Source organism: Malaclemys terrapin, chromosome 2 (genome assembly GCF_027887155.1).
Source record: "Malaclemys terrapin pileata isolate rMalTer1 chromosome 2, rMalTer1.hap1, whole genome shotgun sequence".
In the NCBI taxonomy this organism is placed as follows: domain Eukaryota; kingdom Metazoa; phylum Chordata; order Testudines; family Emydidae; genus Malaclemys; species Malaclemys terrapin.
The window spans coordinates 223,390,061-223,411,151 of NC_071506.1; the positions used below are offsets into that span (position 1 = coordinate 223,390,061).

The following is a 21,091-nucleotide window of genomic DNA, read 5'->3' on the forward strand; positions in this document are numbered from 1 at the left end:
TGCTGACAACTGAGTCGACTGAAAGCACCTCATTTACCAGTTTTCTTGGAGTAGCCACAAATGTTGTTAGCATTGATGTTATTTCACCTATGTCTCTGCTTCCAATTGCAATTTTTTTGAAAAATATAAAACTTAAATCAGAACTAGACAGTGTGCTCTTTCTTGTATATAAACTAGTATTTACAGCTCTAGAAAATCTAGCATCTGAATCATAAGAGAGATGCTAAGGGAAGGCATTCACGGTAACGGGAAGAGTCATAAGGTAGGCAAGGTTTTGTGGAAGGGCCCAGAGAAAGGAGGTCTTGGATCCTCTTCTGGAGTAAGAAAGACTCCAGGTAGAAAGCTCTGGAAGTGGCTGCATGCAAACAAGCAGAGATAGACTCCAGGCAGAAATGCCCTGGGAGTTGCTACTGAGATAAAGGAGAATCAAGAGACTAGTACTGAAGAGGAACCCCCAAGACAATGGCAAACCTGAGTCCATGAACATTGTGTTGTAGTGTCAGACTTTATTCAGGATTCTGAGAGACCTGGTCAGAGGGCACAGTCGCCAAAGGGCGTTTTGTTTTCATTTTGACCTTTGGTTTACTGTACAGAGACCACCTTTTGTGGGATTATTGAGGCACCCAAGAGGGAAAACTGAAGCAACAGCAAATGCAAGCACAGACCAGATAGGATGGCCTGGTGACAAGGTCAAAATCTGTCTATTTTCCAGAACCAATTCCCAAGAAAGTTTACTAACCCTGAAAATATTTTTCTGGTCTACCAAAATGTTTTCTGGAAGACATTTCATTATTCACTTTTTTTGTTTTTTAAGTTTATTTTTGAATTCTCTTTATTTCCAAAAGACCTAAATAGTTAATATCTATACAGTCTCTTAAGTCCCTTCTCCCTATAAAATCCAACTGGCCATTTTATGTCTGTCCTGCTACTGTCGTAAGCAGTTCTTTTTTCAGGGATCAAGAGCATGAAAAATGGCTCACTGAAACAAAGTGGAGAATGTATCAGATTTAGAAAGAAAGCCTAACATGTGCCCCAGTTCATTCCATCAAGCCATTCCAGATCATCTTGAACCCAGAAACTTAAATTTTGTTGAACTATTGACAGATTTTAAAAGTATGTGTATGTTGTTCCCATATTAGATGAACCCCAATTTTTTACAAGTACCTCATTCTGATTATCTTGCTTTTTTCCACTTTGTGAACAAAATTATAGTTCACAGAACACTGTAATTTTTGTTCCTCTGTTTCCAAAATGGATAAAAGACGACTACAGTATTGCTTGAAAAATTCAGGTTCTTTTAATCTACGCAACAGTAAAATTCTTAAGATGTTCATTTAACAATGTATTTTCTCTCTTTTTCCTTGAATCGGTTGGCGTTCTAGAGGCATTGAAACCAAAATTCATCTTCTGGCAAAGACCAATTCTGTGAATAACAGCTGAAAAGATGAAAGTTTCAGAAAGTTATAAGGGAATGCACGTTAGAACGGAAACCAATAGTGGAAATGTAAAGACAGCTGAAGTTTTAATTTTAGGTAAATGTTTCTAGTTTTTAAAAAGGTTTCAAAAAGTGTGTGTTTCTTGCCCCCAGTGGTAAATCATGAAGATTTAAGCATGGTGGATCAGATGGCAGAGGACTCTGGGTACATATTAATTATGCAATCACTTCCTGTTTAAATGGTATCATTCTGATTTTCACAAAGAATGTGTTTTAAGTTTACTCTTTTGATGAGTTGGTATCAGAGAAATTTTTCTCTCCACTGAATTACAATATTTTTAAATGGCTTACTATTTTCTTCTCTTTGAGCACCACTGTGACTGTTTTATAAAATGTCAGGTAATAAACTACACACAAACAATAGATGCATCCTGATCTAAAATCCTCAAAATGTTTAAATATCTGTAAGCTTGTATATATGGATACATTTAGAGCACTTAACAATCCTCTAATACCTTATCAAATTTGTTTAGACTATGTAGGTGCCATGCTGATTAAAGGCCTTTATTAATAGACACTGATCTGATTGCTGAAGCCATAGCAATCGATATGGCAATAATCTGTATGTTAAGAGAAGGGGTCTCATGCTTCCAAGAAAAACATTAAATCTCGACACCCACCCTCAACTCTGAATAATATTTCTAACAATACAGGATAAGTAGAATATTATACTAATAGAATCATCTTAGAGTTCCAAAGACCTAAAAGTAAACCAAACTCGAGAGCAAGCTTCAGAGATTGCTTGGACACAAAAGCAATCTTAGCTAGATTTAAAAAAGAAATAAATGTAGTGTTGCCTTGCTGAGTAGCAATTGAGGGATAACCTTTTTCAATTTCTTCCTCTGATCAAATAAGATCTCACAATGGGAAACCTGCTTCAACTTTGTTTTCTATTTCCAGAATCTACTGTATGGTCTATCCATTATAAATTCTTTACACAAGATTACTACAGAGGCAAAGGATGGAGGGCAAAGTTTGCTTGGTTATAAAATTAACTACAATTGATATTTATGGACTTCATATTTACCATAAGTATCTGATAAAAAATAATCAATACATAATAATATTGTGATGAAGATCAGAAAATTTACACCAACATGAAAAGGGTTAAAAAGAGCCTATGGGCCCAGCTAGTTCCACCCCGCTATAAACTAGGTTTTGACTAGAATTGACTTGCAGCCAATGCCAGGCCTGGAAGGGGAAGAAAAGGAGAAAACCTGGCTCAGGTCCGGGCTGACTGATGAAGAGGCAGGACTTAGCTCCCTCCGTACATGAGGGGAGCATCACAAGGCACCGGATAGCCAATGGGGAAAAAGTACTGCATCCCTGACTGAGGAGATTGCTGAGGGGACTGAGGAGCACCCAGTAGTGAGTGAACCATGTGATTTAACTTTAGAAACATTGCAGGGTTAAGCCCCTCCAATCTTACATCCAACTTGCCCAGAGGGACCTGAGGCCGTGACAGAATGCTGCAAAATGTCCACAAGGAGACAGTACTCAAGCAAACCACTACAGACTGTTTGGACTATGGGGGCCATGCCCCAAACTTAGAGACAGAGATAGGAAGTAGCATAGGGCAGTGGACATAGACTCTGCTATGAAGACCCTACTGGCATTGCTTCACATAGGACCCTGGGCTGGGACCCAGTGGATATGGAGAGTTCCCTTCCCACACCTCCTTAAGAACGGAGGCATCTCAGCCAGGGAAGCAAGGGACCGAAAGTCAGGCATGCCAACCACTGGACTGCCTGGCCCTATGAACACACTATTACACATGTCTACACTTTTTAAAAGGTGCTAACTAGACAGGATATGAGTTTACTGAAGATTTCCTCCAGAGTCTATCATAATATTGCTAGTTTAGAATCTGAAAAACTCTGGTATGATTTCCCAATTCCTACATGTACAAATTATTCTTTCTGCTAAACTCTCTCACTCTATCCTCATCAATACTGGACACACACTAAATGTTTCTACAGATTGGAAACTGTGTACATATAAAATGGGGAATATGGGTAGAACCAGTAAAACCTTCAAAAACTAATATTTAAGTGACCCCGTTGTCACACATAACATAACCTATGGCTTTTAGCCACAGTTCATCGGTGGAAAATGGGGTTCCAGCAGTAGCACACAAAAAGAGACACTATCTGCACAATTGCTTTGGAAAGCAGGGAAAATGTAATGTCTGCAATCTCATTTTAGAGGTGCACTGTGCTGGGCCAGCTTTGCTAGTTAGAACTGCATTCCAGTCTGCCTCTCAATACCACTTTTGGATGTCAAGCACTGACGCAGGCAGGGAGTGCAAGGACCAAGACTGAGCCTGGTCTGGTTTAGATGCAAGGCATGGGAGCACACTCCCTTCCCCCACTTCCCAATAGTGCACCAAGCCCAATCTGCTCCATACAGCTAACTGCATACAAAGAATTGATGTTTCCCTGAATATTTTAATGAAAGAAAAATCAAAAGTGTCCAAAGGAAAATTCAGAGAGAGAGAGAGAGAGTATATTGTATACAATAGACTACTAATTCTCATTTAAATTAAACACTTGGGGGCCTGATTCTCATTTACATGGATGCCCCTTTCCACCATCCTGGCAGTATGAAGTAATAAATTATAACAACGACTTTAAGGCACCTTTACACTGCCAGAGTGATGTAAAGGTACCCAAGTGTAAATAAGAATCAGACTGTCACAATGTACTATTGCTAGGGAATCTCAGTAGAAAAACACAATTATCTAACAAAGATCTTCTACTCAGATTTACAATTCGAGGAACCAGAGCACTAAAAGGGGAACAACTGTGATTTGGCCACAGTCGTGTACAACGTCAATGGCAAAACAAAAAATAAAATAAAGAATCTCATCATATGTAACCAGTAGATTATAACAAATCATCTAAATATTTATGTTCAAATACATTTTGAAACAAAAGTGTACAAGGGTTTGATACTCAAAAGTAAAATGGGTAATTGGTTGTGCATTTATTTAAAGATTAGTGTAGACATTTTCCCCTTAACCTCATCGCGTGTCACACTGAAAGAATATAAAAGCCCATTAGGTTAGTACAAGGTGACCTAGTTAATGATAGCATACATAAAACTTATGCTCACAAGAATGCAACTAAGAGCCTTATCCAACTCCCACTGAAGTCCCAGTAGAAAGATTCATTGATTTGAAAGAAAATTATATCAGGCCTAAGTCTCACTTGGCTTCTCCCCACACCCCGGGGAGAAACAGGAGTATTGGAATAGGTCTGTTAACTCAAATGAAGTTCCTAAAAGAGAACTTGGCTCCTGGAGTATAGATTTTAAAGACTATATATTTGATTTTTGGAGGTCAGGATAGACTGGTCAAATTTGTGTGTTTGGCTTTAAAATAACTCCCTCTCATCCAATTTTTTTGTAAAGTGATCTTGAGCCTGATATCACATACACTAGTTTTTCCCTTCTGTAGTTTTTGGACCAAACACAACCAAGAAGACTGCTCCAAAGAAATCAGAAGATGACTGGGGATGGCTCGCTCAGCCATAGCCTCCCATACAAAAGTGTGGGAAAACTGTGCCATCTTGAAAGGTACATAGGTTCAACTGGTAAAAAGCTTAATTTTTTCCATAGCGACTTATGAATGTGAATCTTGGGAAATTAATACATTTAAGATGTGAAGTTGGTGAAGACTCTTTTGTATCCTCTGGATGGAAAAGAAGACTAATCCTTATATTAGAAATATTGGCACAAGGCAGACTCTGCTCTTGGAAATCAACAGGTACAAACTTATGCATGTTGGTCACATGAGGTTATTTTCATCTGTACTCCTGATGAATGTCATCAGAAAAAGAACAGTGGTGGGACATCATAGTAAGGCGATGATCAGCAAGGAGATGGATAGATGGTGTGCAGCAGATCACTGAGAGGTCAACTGCTGAGTGTGCAAAGTTAGCGATGGATCAAGAAGGCTTCTGAAAATTCTGCTATGACATTACCAGTATTTAGATATGACTAAGTGGATTTTAATTACTTCATTTGTGGACTTCCAATGATTTACTTTGGTTTTATTCAAGTGTAAACAAGATCAAATGAGGGCCAATGCCTGTATTTACATAGACTATGCAGGTCCTAAGACAATTATGCGATATAGTAAACTGAAGTAACTACAGAGTTTATCAGAGAGCATTTCTGATTGGAAGCATATTTCTCAAAGTTCTATTCCATATGGCAAGGTAGGGGAGTTGGAAAGAAAATATTATTCAGAAGCTAACAAAAATATTAGAGATAACAAAAAATATTTGAAACTTTTTTGCATGACTCAGTATCTGCAAATGAGATAATATTCCCCCATGAATATATACTTTTGTTAAAACAAGAAAATATGCAAATTTTGGACCCATATGTCCTTGCTCATTTGCAAAGGTTTTGCATGTCTACAATATTTTGCTTTTCAAAGAGTAAAAGAACCACAAGTTGTTACCTCAGCAGCTGTCACTCCACATGGTACTTTAATAGTGTCAGAAATTAACAGCATCAAACTACCTTGAATAGATACCAAGCAACTAATATGTTCTGAAATGTCTATCAGAAAAAAAACTGATCAAGGAATGACAGCATCAGATTATGAGTAGTTACCTCAGTGAAGTTACTCCAGGCTTACATTAGTATAACTGAAATCAGAATCTGTGCCACCAGAGTCTAGCGAGGTATTGAGTAGTCTTTCACTGGGAGAAGGAGGATAAAGAAGTGAATGGAGAAAAAAAAATGGCTGAAAACAAACCAAATTTGGTTGCGTGAAAGCATTCATTTTAAAACAAATCTTATGAGGAGAATCTGCAATTAAAAACACACACACACACACACACACCACCACCACACTTACAGTTGGCGATACTGGATCATTTAATCCAGAATTTAAATACAGGCACTTCTGAGTTAAAACAATGCAACATAAACAGTGTTAGCAGTGCACATCGACACTACACAACAGTTTGTGAAGAATACCTATTCCCTCTGCCTTCTCAAGTGGAATTTAAACAAGCAGAGTAATTGCTCAAGTTGGAATTTTGAAAGACACCGAATTATAACCCTCTCCTCTTTCAAGAGTGCTATAGGATTCTTAAGTCTCTTTAAAATCTCATGCAAAAGAATGCATCTTCCTCCAGCAGATCAACATCTATGTTGGTTCAATCAGAGGGAAGAAGAGCACATACTAAACTATCAACACAATTTCCTGCAGCCGTTAGGTGTTCTTTGGAGGTCTCACACTCATGTACTCACCCAGCAAGATCCAATGGGATCAGAGCACAAGGTTTTTTAACTACACTAACACAACATTCAGTAATATATTAATCAATGTGTATATTTAGGCTTAAGACTTCACTTTCTCTCTCTCTCACTCACATATACTCAGCTGGTACTAAACTGATGACCAGAGTCTATCATTTTAAAATGTCTATAAATCTACCTCTGTTAAATATTGTTGTCTGACTCACCACACCACTTTGTAAGAGAACTGAAAATTATGTATTCTCACCTTCCTATTGCATTAAATAAAATCTCACTTCCTTTTTCTACATAATTTCTTGGACTCCAACTAACCTGACATTTACTCATCTAGATTGTTTTCCAGTTCATCTGTTTGATTTCTCAAAGGTATTCCATCTTTAGAACTATTCGTAGTATTCAGGCAAAAAGAAAAGGTGGGGGGGGGCATCCCCATCTATCACCATTTCCATGTCTTTAATTTTTCTCCTAGCCTCAAGCATTCTTGATCCAAAGCTTTAAAGTTTTATCCAAGGCAGCCATCCTTGTTTAAATCATGTCCAATCATTTACTGTTATCCACTGAGCTTGAACGAAAAATTACACTATCCACTAATATGTCAAATTCATACTTTCATAGCTAAAGGAAGCTTGAAATCAAAATACTTAATCTTCAGGAGGCTCAAATTTATGTAAAGACATTATAGGGTGCAGTATACTTTAATTTCCCCAGTAACTGGTTTGATCAGTAAAAAAAACCCAGCCTAACCAGAGGTTTCGAATTTCAAAATAAAACTGTAGAATAAAAATAGCATGTCACTAAAAGCTGTCCATCATCTCAGTCTGCCTGCCTGGAAATGGGAAGAAAAAACCCCCTGCTTTTTCAGTGAGCAAACATTTATACAAATTATGTATAATTTAAGTGTTGTGCATAATTCTTGAAAATGCATTATTAGAGGAACTGGTTTATTCTTCATCCACATAGTGTGAATACAAAAAATACTGAATGTATTATGTATCAGTACACCTCTATCCCGATATAACACGAATTCAGATAGAATGCAGTAAAGCAGTGCTCCGGGGCGGGGGGGGGGGGGGGGGAGCTGCGCACTCCAGCGGATCAAAGCAAGTTCGATATAACGTGGTTTCACCTATAAAGCGGTAAGATTTTTTGGCTCCCGAGGACAGCATTATATCGGGGTAGAGGTGATTCCCTTTTTGGTTCACCATAAAACCTATAATAATTTGGCCCTTAACAACAGTAGATACTATTATGATGGTGATTGTAAAAAAATAGATAAATATGTTCCCAATCCTACAAACAACTGAGTTACCACCTCAGCTTCATTGGGAGCAGAAGTAACTCAACACTTTGTAGGTCAGGCCCTAAAGGTGTGCACTCATTTAAGGTTTTACACACACACACACACACACACACACACACACACACACACAAATCCTTACAATTAATAAGCTTCACAACACCTCTGTGAAATATGTAAATATAATTTTCCATGAGGTATTGGCAACTCCTGTGATTTTTATTACAGGTCTTGCAATATTTAGTATCTTTCTTAAAGTCCCAGCTGTGATTTCATGTAATCACAGGATTTCAAGTAAAGAACAGGAGTACTTGTGGCACCTTAGAGACTAACAAATTTATTTGAGCATAAGCTTTCGTGGGCTATGAAAACTTACGCTCAAATAAATTTGTTAGTCTCTAAGGTGCCACAAGTACTCCTGTTCTTTCTGCGGATACAGACTAACATGCCTGCTACTCTGAAACCTGTGATTACATGAAAATTTCTGCTTTCATTTTAAAAATACAGTAAGTTTTTAGCCCTCATGATTGGGGAAAAAAAAAATCTTGAATAAGTCACTTGAGTGCACTTAAATGTGAGTGAAAATAACACAACATCTGTTCATTTATTTAATGATTTGTAAGCATATATCATTATTTGGAGGGGCCTATTATGATTTTTTCTACACTTCGGGGTGAAATGGAGGCAGAGAGAGGTTAAGTAACTTTTTCAAGGGCACAACAAGTGAGTTGCAGACTTAGGAATAGGAAGCTGAGCACTCCCGGCCCTGCACTTTAACCACAAGGCTATTCTATATTACATACTATAATATTGTCTATACTACAAAGCATGTTGTGTGATCTACAAGACAGAACTTCTAAATCCCACATTTCAATCCCAAGAACCTTTTCCCTATTTCAGGGTCTGTTGACTATATTGTGGCAGGGCTTGCCCATTTGTTGTATGTGCATACTACCTGACCCAGCAACAACAACTACGTACTTTACACAACACACAGATTATATTTCTTTCTGACTGGCAGGGACATTCGCAGGAATTTAAATTTGACCACTTTTGGAGGGGCACGTTCTGTGTCCCTGCCATGGCCTCAGGGCTGGAGGAGCTCTGTGCCCCTGCTTGCCCCCCCCTTGTGCATGGCCCTGCTAACTGGAATAATATGTATGGGGGTGATGTTGGGGGGGTGGGAGGAAGAGGGAGAGGCATTGCCAGCCAGAATACAGGCATAAATAATCTGCCATTGTCATGTACCTCTGTGCCAATATGGAAGACAGAATCTGATCCTATATTAATATATCAAGTGAAAATATTGCAGTATATCTATGGCCTTTTAAACTACCAATAGAGCATAATAAAGTATGCAAAAAATATGTTACATATGATTACGTGTATTTAAAAATAGTAACAAGGATATATCCTCCCCTTCCTACATACAGAGGCACAATTGTGCAGGTTTCATCTGAAAGACAATCAGCACTCTTAAGGATTCATTGCATGCTCCCTTTAGTGAGACTGGCCTGCTGGACGCGCAGTAGTGACAGGAGACATATCCTCATATCCCCACAACAGGCCTGAGACTTGCAGGAAATCACAATGGAAATCCCGCAGAACTTCAACAGTATACAGGTACAAAAATTGTTTTCTCCTGTCATCTGGACACCTTGGAAATGCTAAAAATGGCTGGCTTGTCACTGTGCTGCCACTGTCTTCCTCCTGTCAGTTGTGCTCATATGACATCTCTGAAGTGGTCCATTTGGCTTTCAGGTTGATTCAGTACAGCTCAGAGGAGCAGAAAAATATTTCAACAAATTCCATGTCTTTTAAAGAGAAACTTTCCACATTAAAGAGACTGACTCCCATCACTTTCCAGCAGACCACACCTCCCTTAATACATTGTGTTTCTGCATAAGAACCACATAACACCAGGAAACATACTGTACAGAGGTCTCTGCCCTTCACTTGATCCCTCCCAGCACGTCTACAAGATAAGTGTTGTTCTGTTCCCTTATGTGCCTTGAAAAGAGCCCGAATGAGTAACCAAATAATCTTTCAATATGTCAAAATATTGTAATTTCCTAATTCATTCTTACACTGCAACCTTCATTAAATATGCAGATAAAGATATGTTTAAAGTTGAAATAACAAAAGTGATTGATACACAAGCACACATCAGAACATATACAAGAAAAAAAAAGTATAAACAGTTACACAAAAAATTCCATCTTTAATAGATTTACCATACATCACTTGCTGCTGGCATTAGTGGAAGGTTAAATGTCAAATATGTCATGAGAAACACAGGCTTTTCTTTTACACCTACACTCACTCTTCTCCATACTACAAATGACATCAGAATTTTTAAAGCTTAAATGACAGAGAATAAACATTATCAAAATCTCCCCAAAAAGAGATATTTAGCTAGTTGTTTATTGGCTTACTGGTTGTTTTTAGTTACACAAAACTGTCATATACCTTATTCTCAGGCAAAATGCTTCAATTTAAAAACACACACATACTGAAAGGCACAAAAATACTCAATTAAGAGCAACCAATCAGTTTTTATTCTGCCCACCTATTCTCACCAGTCTTCCATCTTTCAGCCTTACTTCCCTTTCACAATGCTCAGTAAGGTGCGGTATTAAGGAATTTACATTCAATTGACTTCAATGGGACTACTTATATGAGTGAAGTTAAACATATGAATAAGTGTTTGCAGGAGAGGGACCTAAGTGTTTTTGGATTTTCAAATTAGTCCACTGGTGAGTGACTGGCATGATCAACAAGTCATTTTTTTAAAACCAAAAAGGCAGTTTACTTCCAGCCGCTCAGCTGAGCATGCCTTTCCTTAAGCAAGCCAGATAAGGTGGCAAATGAGGGTCAGCAAATGGTGTTCTCTACCATTTCCACCATTCCATTTCCTTCTTTTGGTAGCAAAACACAGAATTGTATTTTACCACAATTTCTAGGAGTTAAGAACATCAATGCTTAAATGGGAGCTGAGGAGATGGCAAGGTGCAATAACAACACGAAAATACTTTGTAACAACTTAGAGATTGACATGAAGAAATCTGACTTGACACAGAGTAACAGGGGTTGGCATTTGATTTATTGATTACACCCTATCATCATGCTCAGCTAGCATTTGTTATATTATCAGTTATTATGCTACAAGTAAGCTATCTTGACCAAGGCGAATCAGAATGTCTGATAACATCAGCTCAATGAAAAAATGGTCTGTTCTGAGGATAATCTTAATATTACCTTTTAATAAAGTCAATGCAGTGAGACAGCACCCTACACCTTCAAATTCTCCTAAATTTTAAAATCTTTTCTATTGTATTTACCTTACCAAAGGCAGGAGTCCATATTGTCACGTACTAATATATTACCTGCAAACTTTAAAGCACACCAATGTTACTGTAGTACTGTATTGCAACACTAATTCCCTTGTACCAGGAATAAACTGCTAATTCTCCCACCTCAGGAACTGGATTATTGCCGAGTAAAACAAGGTGATGAAACTATTGTTGCTGAACTATGTATGATTCATAGTTAGTAACAACCATCTCTAAATGCAAAACTCAAATTTATTTTCTCATAATCAAAAGGTCAGAAAAAGATGCAAGAATGGATTATTATTCATTGAAGCTAAAAGTATGCATTTACGCTAGCTGCTGTATATAATTCTCAGATGAATTGTTAATATACCTGTACAGAAAGTGATGTATATGAAATTATAGATTTATAGCTTTTAGTACAAATCCTGTTACATTTTTCCACAACAAAAGCTTTTTCATGCAATATTTATGTGGCATGTCTTAATATATAGTTCTCCTGAAGATATAATTCTCCTAGTTCTTCTCTTCTACAAAAGCAAGAGACACTGAGGAACAACAGACTGGCCCCCAGCATGAGAACATTTTCTGCCAGCACATAAAGAGCAGAAAGAAAAATATTGTCATCATTGCCCTTCAGAATAAGGAACATTTTTGTTTGTTTGTTTTTAAAGAATTGTTAACATGTTTTCTAACTAAATCTTTAGCTAAAACATTCCAGTTTAAGACTGACATAAACAGTTTACTGGGGAAAAAAATCCTTTTGAAAAACAGCATGGGCAAAACCATGTATGAGTGACGTATGTGGTAGTGCAGAAGGTCTCACTCTCAAGAGTCCCTTATAATCCCTTGGAGTTCTGGCACATCTAAACCCCCCTAGAACCAGACAAACAGAAGGTAAGAACCTCGTCAATTTAACAGGGATCCAAAATGCTCATCATAACGACAGAGTGAAACAGTGGACATCTCAGTCTAAGCATATGTCTTTGAGACAAGTCGATCATGAAGAAAAATGGACTTTTTCTATTCAGCAAATAAATACAAACTCAATTCTAATGCAGAGGTGTTTCTAACAGCTACCTAATTAATATTAATCCTCAGTAGTCAGCAATCAATACAGTTAGTAAGTAAATTTTAGATTTGTCATTAGATCATGATAGACACTTGGGCCTTTTTTCTTTTGAATTTGTATTGTATTTTTTCTTGAATTATAGGTTCGTCAGTCTCTCAAACACAGATGACAAATGACTTGTAAGCTTAAAGTCAAGATTAAACCCTACAGTTAGCAGAAGCACTGCACAGAGAAAAGGGAGAAATGAATTTTACTACCCGTTTTACAATCAAAAATAGCACTTTATCAGCAGAATATCTAATTTTCATGTTCCATTTTCATAACACTATCTCTATTACATCACTAAGAATAAACCTACATTCACTCACTAATCTTTTTCCCTATTAAAATCATACTGAATCTGTGTTCAATACCAACTTCATTTCTTTTCACTGGCTAGCATCTTAATTAAAATCAGCTTATGTTGACTTTCATTTTTACAATATATGCCTATTTCACATCTTAGCACCTTCATGGCCCCCCAGGGAGTTATTATTCTTTAATATTTTATTTTGACCTTGTTAAGTTACTAGAATTGCCTGATATTCTTCTTTATTTGCTAGGTCTCCCCCTTCCCATCCTTTTCACAAAGCACACTATTTGTAAAACCACCTAGTTTGCAATCAGACTGTCTTTATACAAAATATATCAGTTTGCTTATAAAAATAGCCTTTGACCCTTTTAGATTTATTACAAGAATTGTTTTTATAAATCATACATTTCATTGTTAATTAATGAAGGACCACTGGCCAATGATACTTTAAGATATTTATTCCAAACTTCAGGATGGCTAAAAAAAATTTAAGACTAGTATTTTAACATTTGTAAATAAGAAAAGAAACAAGCTAAATTTACTCATTCTTTTCAAAAAAGGAAAGTATAACCAGTTTTCTTCAGCAAAGCATTCTGAATATACACAGAATGAGAAACATTTTTAAACATATCAATTGTATTTTAATAAAAGTTATTAAAATTAACATGTCTGAGCCTCTTGCTGGCAATACCCTCTTGCTGATAAGTGACAAGCATAGTGCAAAATATTCTTCTGGGACAGGATCCATGTGTGATCAAATATAGAGGAGTGGAAGCCCACAGGGACAAGGAAACATGGAGTTCTCTTCACCTGAAGCTCACACACCATGGAAATTATGTCCCATAGAAAGTGAGAATGGAGCTGGCACTTCATCAGGTATAAACAAAGCTTCAGCCACCTGTACGACTGGGGGAGAGCAGGAAGGACAGTACTGCGAGTTGAAGTGGGAGGTGTGGATGGTTTGTAGGAAGGGAAGATCAGGAGGGGGGAAGACCATGGGATGGGGGGTGTTGAGTTGGGAGGGGAAGACCAGGAGTTAGAATAGGGGTTAGTAAGTTGAGATGCAGAGACCATGAGGGGGAGCGGAGAGTGCGCAGGAGAGAAAGGAGGATGAAATGTAAAAGTAGGAGCCAACCTAAGCAGGGGATGGTGTGATGAGGGGAAGAAAAGGTGCTGATGATAGTGAATGAATCAGTACTCCTGAGGAGAGCAGGTGCAGGAGCGGGAATGGTGTAAAGCAGCAGTTCACCTGGGTGCTTTGAATGGGAGATTTGCTGGGAAGCTAGGAAGGCATTCACAATGGAAGTAATTGTAATTTCAACACTCCATATGCTGTGCAGATCCACCAAGTCTCCAGAAAAGAATATTGACTGGAACTGCTTAATACCACTATCCTCCTTTTCACATAGCTCTATCCATTTACCTCAAACACTTTTGAAAATGCTGTCTTTTGTGACTAATAATCCACATTTTCAAAAGTGCACAAGTCACACTAACTTTCAATGGGACTTAAGTACTTTCAAAAAATTGACCTAAAGAGCAGTGTATATAATTCTCAGATCCTAGTGACATAGAATTTGAGGAAATACAGCACAAATAGTCTCCATTTCCACCCACTCTTCTACATTAAAGGCTTGATCCAGTTCCCACTGAAGTCAATGAAAAGACTCTGATTAACTTCAATAGTAGTTGGATCAGGCCCCAAGCAAGTATCCAACAATATTGAGACTATAATTAGTAACATGACAGTAGCACCTACAGGAGACCAATATTAGGGAATGTTAATTCTCTGTAAGAGAACAAGAGGTGTTCTCTAATTGTTAAAGCAAAGAACTAGGAACAAAGAAATTCTGAGTTCTAACTATGGCTCTAAAACTACGTCCCTCTGCAGCCCTGGTTATGCCACTCTACCTCAGTTTCCCCATCGGTAAAACAACAGTAGTGTTATGAGTACTAATTAATTAATGTTTGTAAAGCATGTTTATAATGACTATTTGACTGTTTAAAGAAGACCAAATTATGTTTTTGACTGACAATTCCTAATGAAGTTGATAGAAGCTAACAGAATAGATCAGAAAACGTAACAGGGCTCACAAAATGTCTAAATAGAAAAATTATTTTGCAGCTTCTTCACACGTACTTGAGCCATTATTTTACACTTCTCTCTAACAAAGAATGGAGATATAGGAAAGAGAAAATGTTACACTGCAGATGGTCAAGTGCAGTCGTGTGTCCTTAGGCTTTGGGAGCTGGTGCGTATAAAGTACTTTTTTCCTCAGAGCTGAACGTAAACTACGTTATCTCGACAACAGATCCATGGTCAACTTGACAGCTCTTTACCCAGAGTTTGGCACCCACTGAGGAACAGAACTAGCAATGTTCTAAGAAGTGCAGGTCAGAAAAGCAGGAAATTGTCCCATCAAAATTTATGTTAAAAAGGCAAACTTATCTTCCCATCTATCCTTCTAGCAGTAATTTCCACTATTACCACTCTGTAAACATGCAATACCACCCATGGACCAGATTTTGGCCAGCCCTTGCTTGCGTGCTCACACAGCACAGGCTGGACAAATTCTTGATGGAAATTTCAGAGGTTTTCAGGAAATTTCATCATTCAGAGGTTCTTGGGAAAGGAAGCTACTTAAGCCTTCTCTCCAACCGAACAACTGTTCGGAGATTGGCCAGAATCTGGTATCCATCTGGCACAGTACATCTACTCGGAAGGGTTGCACCAGTGTAGCAACCAACAGGAAAATCCCTAATGTAGACAAACACTGATTCACCTAGAATTGCACATATATTTTATCCTAGTGCTAGGGTAAATCTCAAACCACTTCACAAGCACTCGTTTATTTAAACTTTGAACTTTCCTGTGAGGTAGGTTAGTGTATATATTTATTTTAGAGCTAGGTAACCGAGCCAGAGATGTTCTATGACTCACTTAAGGTTAAACAGCAAGTCACTGGTAAAGCTAGGAGTCTTGTCCCCTAGCATTCTGCTATCACCACTAGACTACATTTCCTCTTCCATTACTAGAACATAATATAACCTGCCCACTTCTGCTGAGTATAATAAGAATTATATATCATTTGCAAGACTTCATCTTGGTAAGTTGAAGACAAATATAATTCTATCGGAGTAAAGTTAAAACCAAGCATATGTGGTTAGATGACATTAAAAAAGTGCTCTAAGACTTGCTGAGTTCTGAGAACTGAAACCACAGACAGCCAAAATGTGGCTCCACACAGTCAGATATGATGGGGCTGCTAATATTGAGCACTTTACTGTATGTAGGAACCTTGGCTTAAAAAAAAAAAAAAACAAGACGACAGAAAAAAATAATTTTGTTTAATCTATAATCACAAAAAAATAACAACCTAAGGCGTTAATGTGTGAAAAGTGGTGACGTATATCATCTAGATACACACTAGTCCATCTTTACACATCACAGGAATATATAATTGTCATGTTTATCATCATAGTTAAGTATATTTATTGCTAAGTATTTATAGTTCTCACTAGAGTGAAAACAGCTTAATTATTTTAATGACTTTAAAAACAATGAGGAGTCCGGTGGCACCTTAAAGACTGACAGATTTATCTGGGCATAAGCTTTCGTGGGTAAAAAAACCCACTTCTTCAGATGCATGGAGTGAAAATTGCAGATACAGTACAGGCATAAATATATATTGGCACATGAAGAGAAGGGAGTTACCTTACAAGTGGAAAACCAGTGTTGAAGGCCAATTCAGTCAGGGTGGCTGTGGTCCACTCCCAATAATTGATGACTGTTATTATTAATCATGTTTATTAAGGTAGTGCCTAAGGGCTAACAAGAACTGGGCCCCATTGTGCTAGGCTCTGCACAAACACAGTCCCTGCCTTGAAGAGCTTTCATGCTAAATACATTTTCTGTCTTTGGAAAATCTCTCTCACTGTTAGAATAAGTGCTTGAATTTTGGCTCTGGTTTTTAAAATATTTTAGAGTAAAGAGCATAAGCACCAAACCACAAGTACAGTGAGTACATTTACCCCTAAATGTTTCTCTCTCTTAATTACCATGACATGGTTTATTTCCAATTTCTTGTCAACCACAATTTAAAGATTTGTCAGTATAAAGATTCAATGAGCTGAGAAGAAAGTATGAAGGAATTCTTTTCCTGCTATGCTGTTGTGCTTAGAAAACTGTCATACTGACAGAAGCAATGGTACTACTTTTGTATCATTCTCAGTTCTTCTGCTACTTCACTAGACCAAATGATCAACTACAGCAGTGGATCACAACCTTTCCGAGTTTCAAAGACCCCCCCCCACACACACACCCCACCTAGCCATTAAAAAGGGCGGGTGGGGGGGTCATGATTTTCTGAAACCTTTTCCCAACCTCCAAGGTTGAGAACCCATGAACTCCAGGAAAGAAGCAACCAGGCTCTTAAAAGTCTCAGTTGGTAATTTGCATATTGCAAACTCTTTGGGGCAAAGACTTTCGTCTTCCTCTGCATTTCAGAAGGGCCGAGGACCTGTCGGGCACTACCACGCTATAAAGAAATAATGACAAATCCGCCTTTCACAATAATCCAAAGGCATTACCACGAACCCACGAGGAGATCGGGGAAGTCCTACCCCATTCCCGTCACACCTCGCTCACAGGGACATGAAAAAGCCCAGAAAGAGGGGCTGCCAATGTGGCCCCATTGACCCCGTTGCCTGAGCAGGGAGCTGACCTGACTAGTCCCTGTTGCACGGCGAGTGCCAAAGCGCAGGTACGTTCCCGACTCGGAACAACCGCTGAGTCTTGAAACAAACCGAGGCGAGGCAGGAGCGGGGGGCCCCTTCGCTGCTCCTTTACTCTCGGGCGCAGCGTCCCATCCCTGCTGGAGGATTTGGGGGGGTCCCTGACTTTTCACGCGGCCGCGCTACCCGCGGGAGGCGCCGTCGCTCTGCCTCGCAGCACCGAGGCAGCCAGCCAGGACCAACGTGTGTGTCCATCCCGCTCCTTGCTTTCCCCCTTTCCTTTCGCTGCCTGCGAAGTGAAAGGAAAACACTGCCCGCAGCAGCAGCCTTCCCCCCGCTCCCCTCTTCGGCTGGCAGGAGGCGATGGGGCGGGGGACTAGCCACACATTCGCCCTGGCAAATGAAAACAAAGTAAGGCAACAGCTGCATCGAAGCGCTGCAAAGCAGCAGCACCCGGGGGCTGCTGAGCCGGGGGCGGGAGGTTCCTGCCGAGCAACCGAAAGACGGGGACGGTGGGAGAAACTTACCGGAGGAAACCGAGGAGCCGGACAAACTGGAGTTACTGGACGCTGCCATCCTGCCTCCTTAGCTCCTAGCCCCGCTGCGACTCCGGCTTCGGCTCCTGCTGCTGGCCGGCTGCCGCCGCTGCCCCCAGCCCATTGCCAAGTGCGGGAGCCGCACGGTGCGAAGCAGCAGCAGCCGCCGCCGCCGCCGGGGCTGCGCTTCCTGTTCAGCCAGCGAGCGAGCTGCGGCCGGTGGCTTGGCTGCGCGCCGCTCAGGCGTCGCAGGGCTCTGCTGCTGCGTGCAGCTGGCGGTCGCCGCTCGGCAGCAGGGCAGGGAAAAGGCCCCGCGGCGCTTCCAGTTGCCTCCTCTCCGCCTGGGGCGCGGGGGGTTCCCTTGTGGCCGTGCCCAGAGCCGCCTCCGCAAGCTCCGTCCTTCCGCCCCGCGCCTCCGCCTCCTGCCGGGCAGCGCTGACAGCCGGGCTCAGCCCCCCGCCCCCTCCTCCTCAGCCCCCCTCGCGCACACAAAGGAAGGAGCGCGGAGCCCGGCTGACAGCCCCTGGCTGAGGCAGGGTGGGTCTGAGGCGCGCAGCCCGAGGCGGGAAGGAAGCCCGGGGAAGCAGCCAGTGCCCGCTGCCGATACTCCTGCCGCTGCCTGGCACTGGGCGGCTCCTTCCTCCAGGTGCCAAACGCGGGCCACCTTCCGCCTGCCCGGGGGAGCCGGGACGCGCGTCCCCAGCCCTGCCCCGTGCAGGAGCGGGCAGGGTGGTGCCTGTTGAGTACTCACTGCTCCAGCCGGGAACATGGGCAGACCTCCGGGGCGGCGGCGATTAAGGATCGTCTTTGTTCCCGGGTGGCTCATGTAGCAGTTGTATCTGCTAAGCTCCTGCAGTGCACGTTGGCTTGGAGTCACCCCTTCCCCCGCGCGCCCATCCTGAGCTGCCATCACCTTGTCTGTCCGCTCCCCGTTTTTTAGCTCGGGCTAGGCACTACAATGCAGACACCCCGAATAACTTCAGTGAGATTCCAAATGGGGAGCAATTTTTTTTCCTTTTTCTGTTTCTTGTCCTCTCTCTCCTCCTGTCTAGTGTTTGTCTTACCTTTCTTCAAGGTGCCTGACTTTCTTTTTCTCTTACAAAACTCTTCCTTCTCTGCCCCCTCTTTGTCTTTCATTGTTTTGTGTTCTCTGATCCCTTTCCTTTCCATCTGTACAGAACACAATACAGTGGGTACCATTAAAATTTTAAGATTGATTGCCTGTGGCAGCTGCATTTACTATAATGTCACCCATCCTAAGCATAGGAAATGCCCCAGATATCCTGGGATAGAACAGTGGTTCTCAACCATTTCCCCCAAACCCTTTTTCCAGACCTCTCACGTGTATTGGATTTTGCAGCATATTCCATATTCTGCTGGATCATGCTGCCTATTTTGCTGCACTAGGGAGGTGGGCAGTATTCTACTGCTGGAGCGAAAGAGACTTATTAGCCAAATACCCTATAGCCTAAAGGAAAATCCATTGAGCTAGAAGGAAATCATGAGTTTAGATCTCATCTATTCTAGCTACTCTTTAAATTTCCATGCATTTCACAGTCCTTATTACTTACCAAGTCCTTGTAGTCATAGAATGGGTATGAGAAGGCCTCCTCCATTTTATAAACAGAGCTGTTGTCTTTTCAGGCAGAGTTAGGACTAGAGTTCAAATCTCTTACATAACACAGGTCTTATCCTCCCAGCCATACTGGCTTTCAGAATAAATGAGCCCAATATATATGCTTTCAAAATCCTCTCATCATTACATCACACTCTCCTCCCAGAGTCAGGGATAGGAACCAGAACTCCAATATCCTACAACTTTCTACTGAATAGTTGTGTGACTTCTGGCAAAATGTTTGTCAGCCTCCAACCACTTGTAGCTAGACCACATAACCAATAATAGTCATTCCGATAGTGGTAGTGGTCGAAGCTAGGGATCTGAAAATTCAGCTTTCAAACTCTACTGATGATCCATGTCAGGGAACTTTCTGGTTGCACATGATAGAATTTTTATTTCCAGTTCTCTCTTATTTTTAAATGGTTTATTTAATCCACACAGTGAGAAAACAAACTTTAAAGCAGGTTTTATTATTACAAACCATTATCTGTAAATTATGGTGTTATACATAAAATATAGGTGTTCCACATTTTGGATATTTGTCAAACATTTTGGCTGCTGGTGTCTCACAATGTAAGATTTAAAGTCCGGGAGTAAAATGAGAAGGGAAGAGGTTCTTGTGCACCCTTCACACCCGTTTTCAACCCCCGGGGGATTATGACCCCAGTTTGAGAACTCATGGTATAGGAGTGGTAAATATCAAGATTATAATAGTGTTCACTGAAGGGGTGTGTAGTGCTTTGTAGTGGTATCTACTCCTCACATGTATTCTGGTGTCCTCCTCCCTTCACGCTTTGTCTTCTGATCCAGTGTCTGCCCCCCACCCTCACCCCACAAAAAAAAAAAAATAAAAAACCCTGACAGAATCTGTAATACAAGGGAATAGGTGAGACACAGAGAGGTAGTCTTGCAAATTTACCATCCAGAAAGAAACTAATAAAGTGAATTACACAAGAGTTCCCAACCTGTGGCAATTTGAATAGAGCTGGATGAACACTACAAACATTTTCCTCTGAATATTTGTACACAATTATAAATTAATTTGCACTCTCTGTGTTCACATACGATTAGTATTTACTTTCTGTGAATATTCTAGTGATCAGGTTTACTTACAGGAATGTTAATGAAACGAATACATTGTAAGCAGATGTTGAGAAATATTAATGGAAAGTGAACTTTTTTTTTTATCTGTGAGTAATCACACCAGAAATCTTATTCTAAGATTCCAGTCAGGGAAGAGAGAGATACATGTGATCTGTGTTCAGTCAAGACAACCATTTTTGCCATTGCTTTGCTGACCAGAAGGCCTTTTCCAGACATTTGATTACCACTTTGATGACATTTGTTGTGCTTATGCACGTAGCAGGGGAGACCACAA

At 40.3% G+C, this 21,091-nt stretch overlaps 1 protein-coding gene across 1 annotated transcript in view; it reads right to left on the minus strand.

Moving 5' to 3' along the window:
• CHN2 (chimerin 2) overlaps nt 1–18,757 on the minus strand; it is a 211,629-nt gene extending 192,872 nt beyond the window's left edge. The window contains exon 1 of the mRNA XM_054020062.1: nt 18,087–18,757. Within this exon, the coding sequence (XP_053876037.1) occupies nt 18,087–18,135 (49 nt within the window). The 5' untranslated portion in view covers nt 18,136–18,757. The remainder of the gene's footprint in view (nt 1–18,086) is intronic.
• Between the last annotated feature and the right edge of the window lie 2,334 nt (nt 18,758–21,091).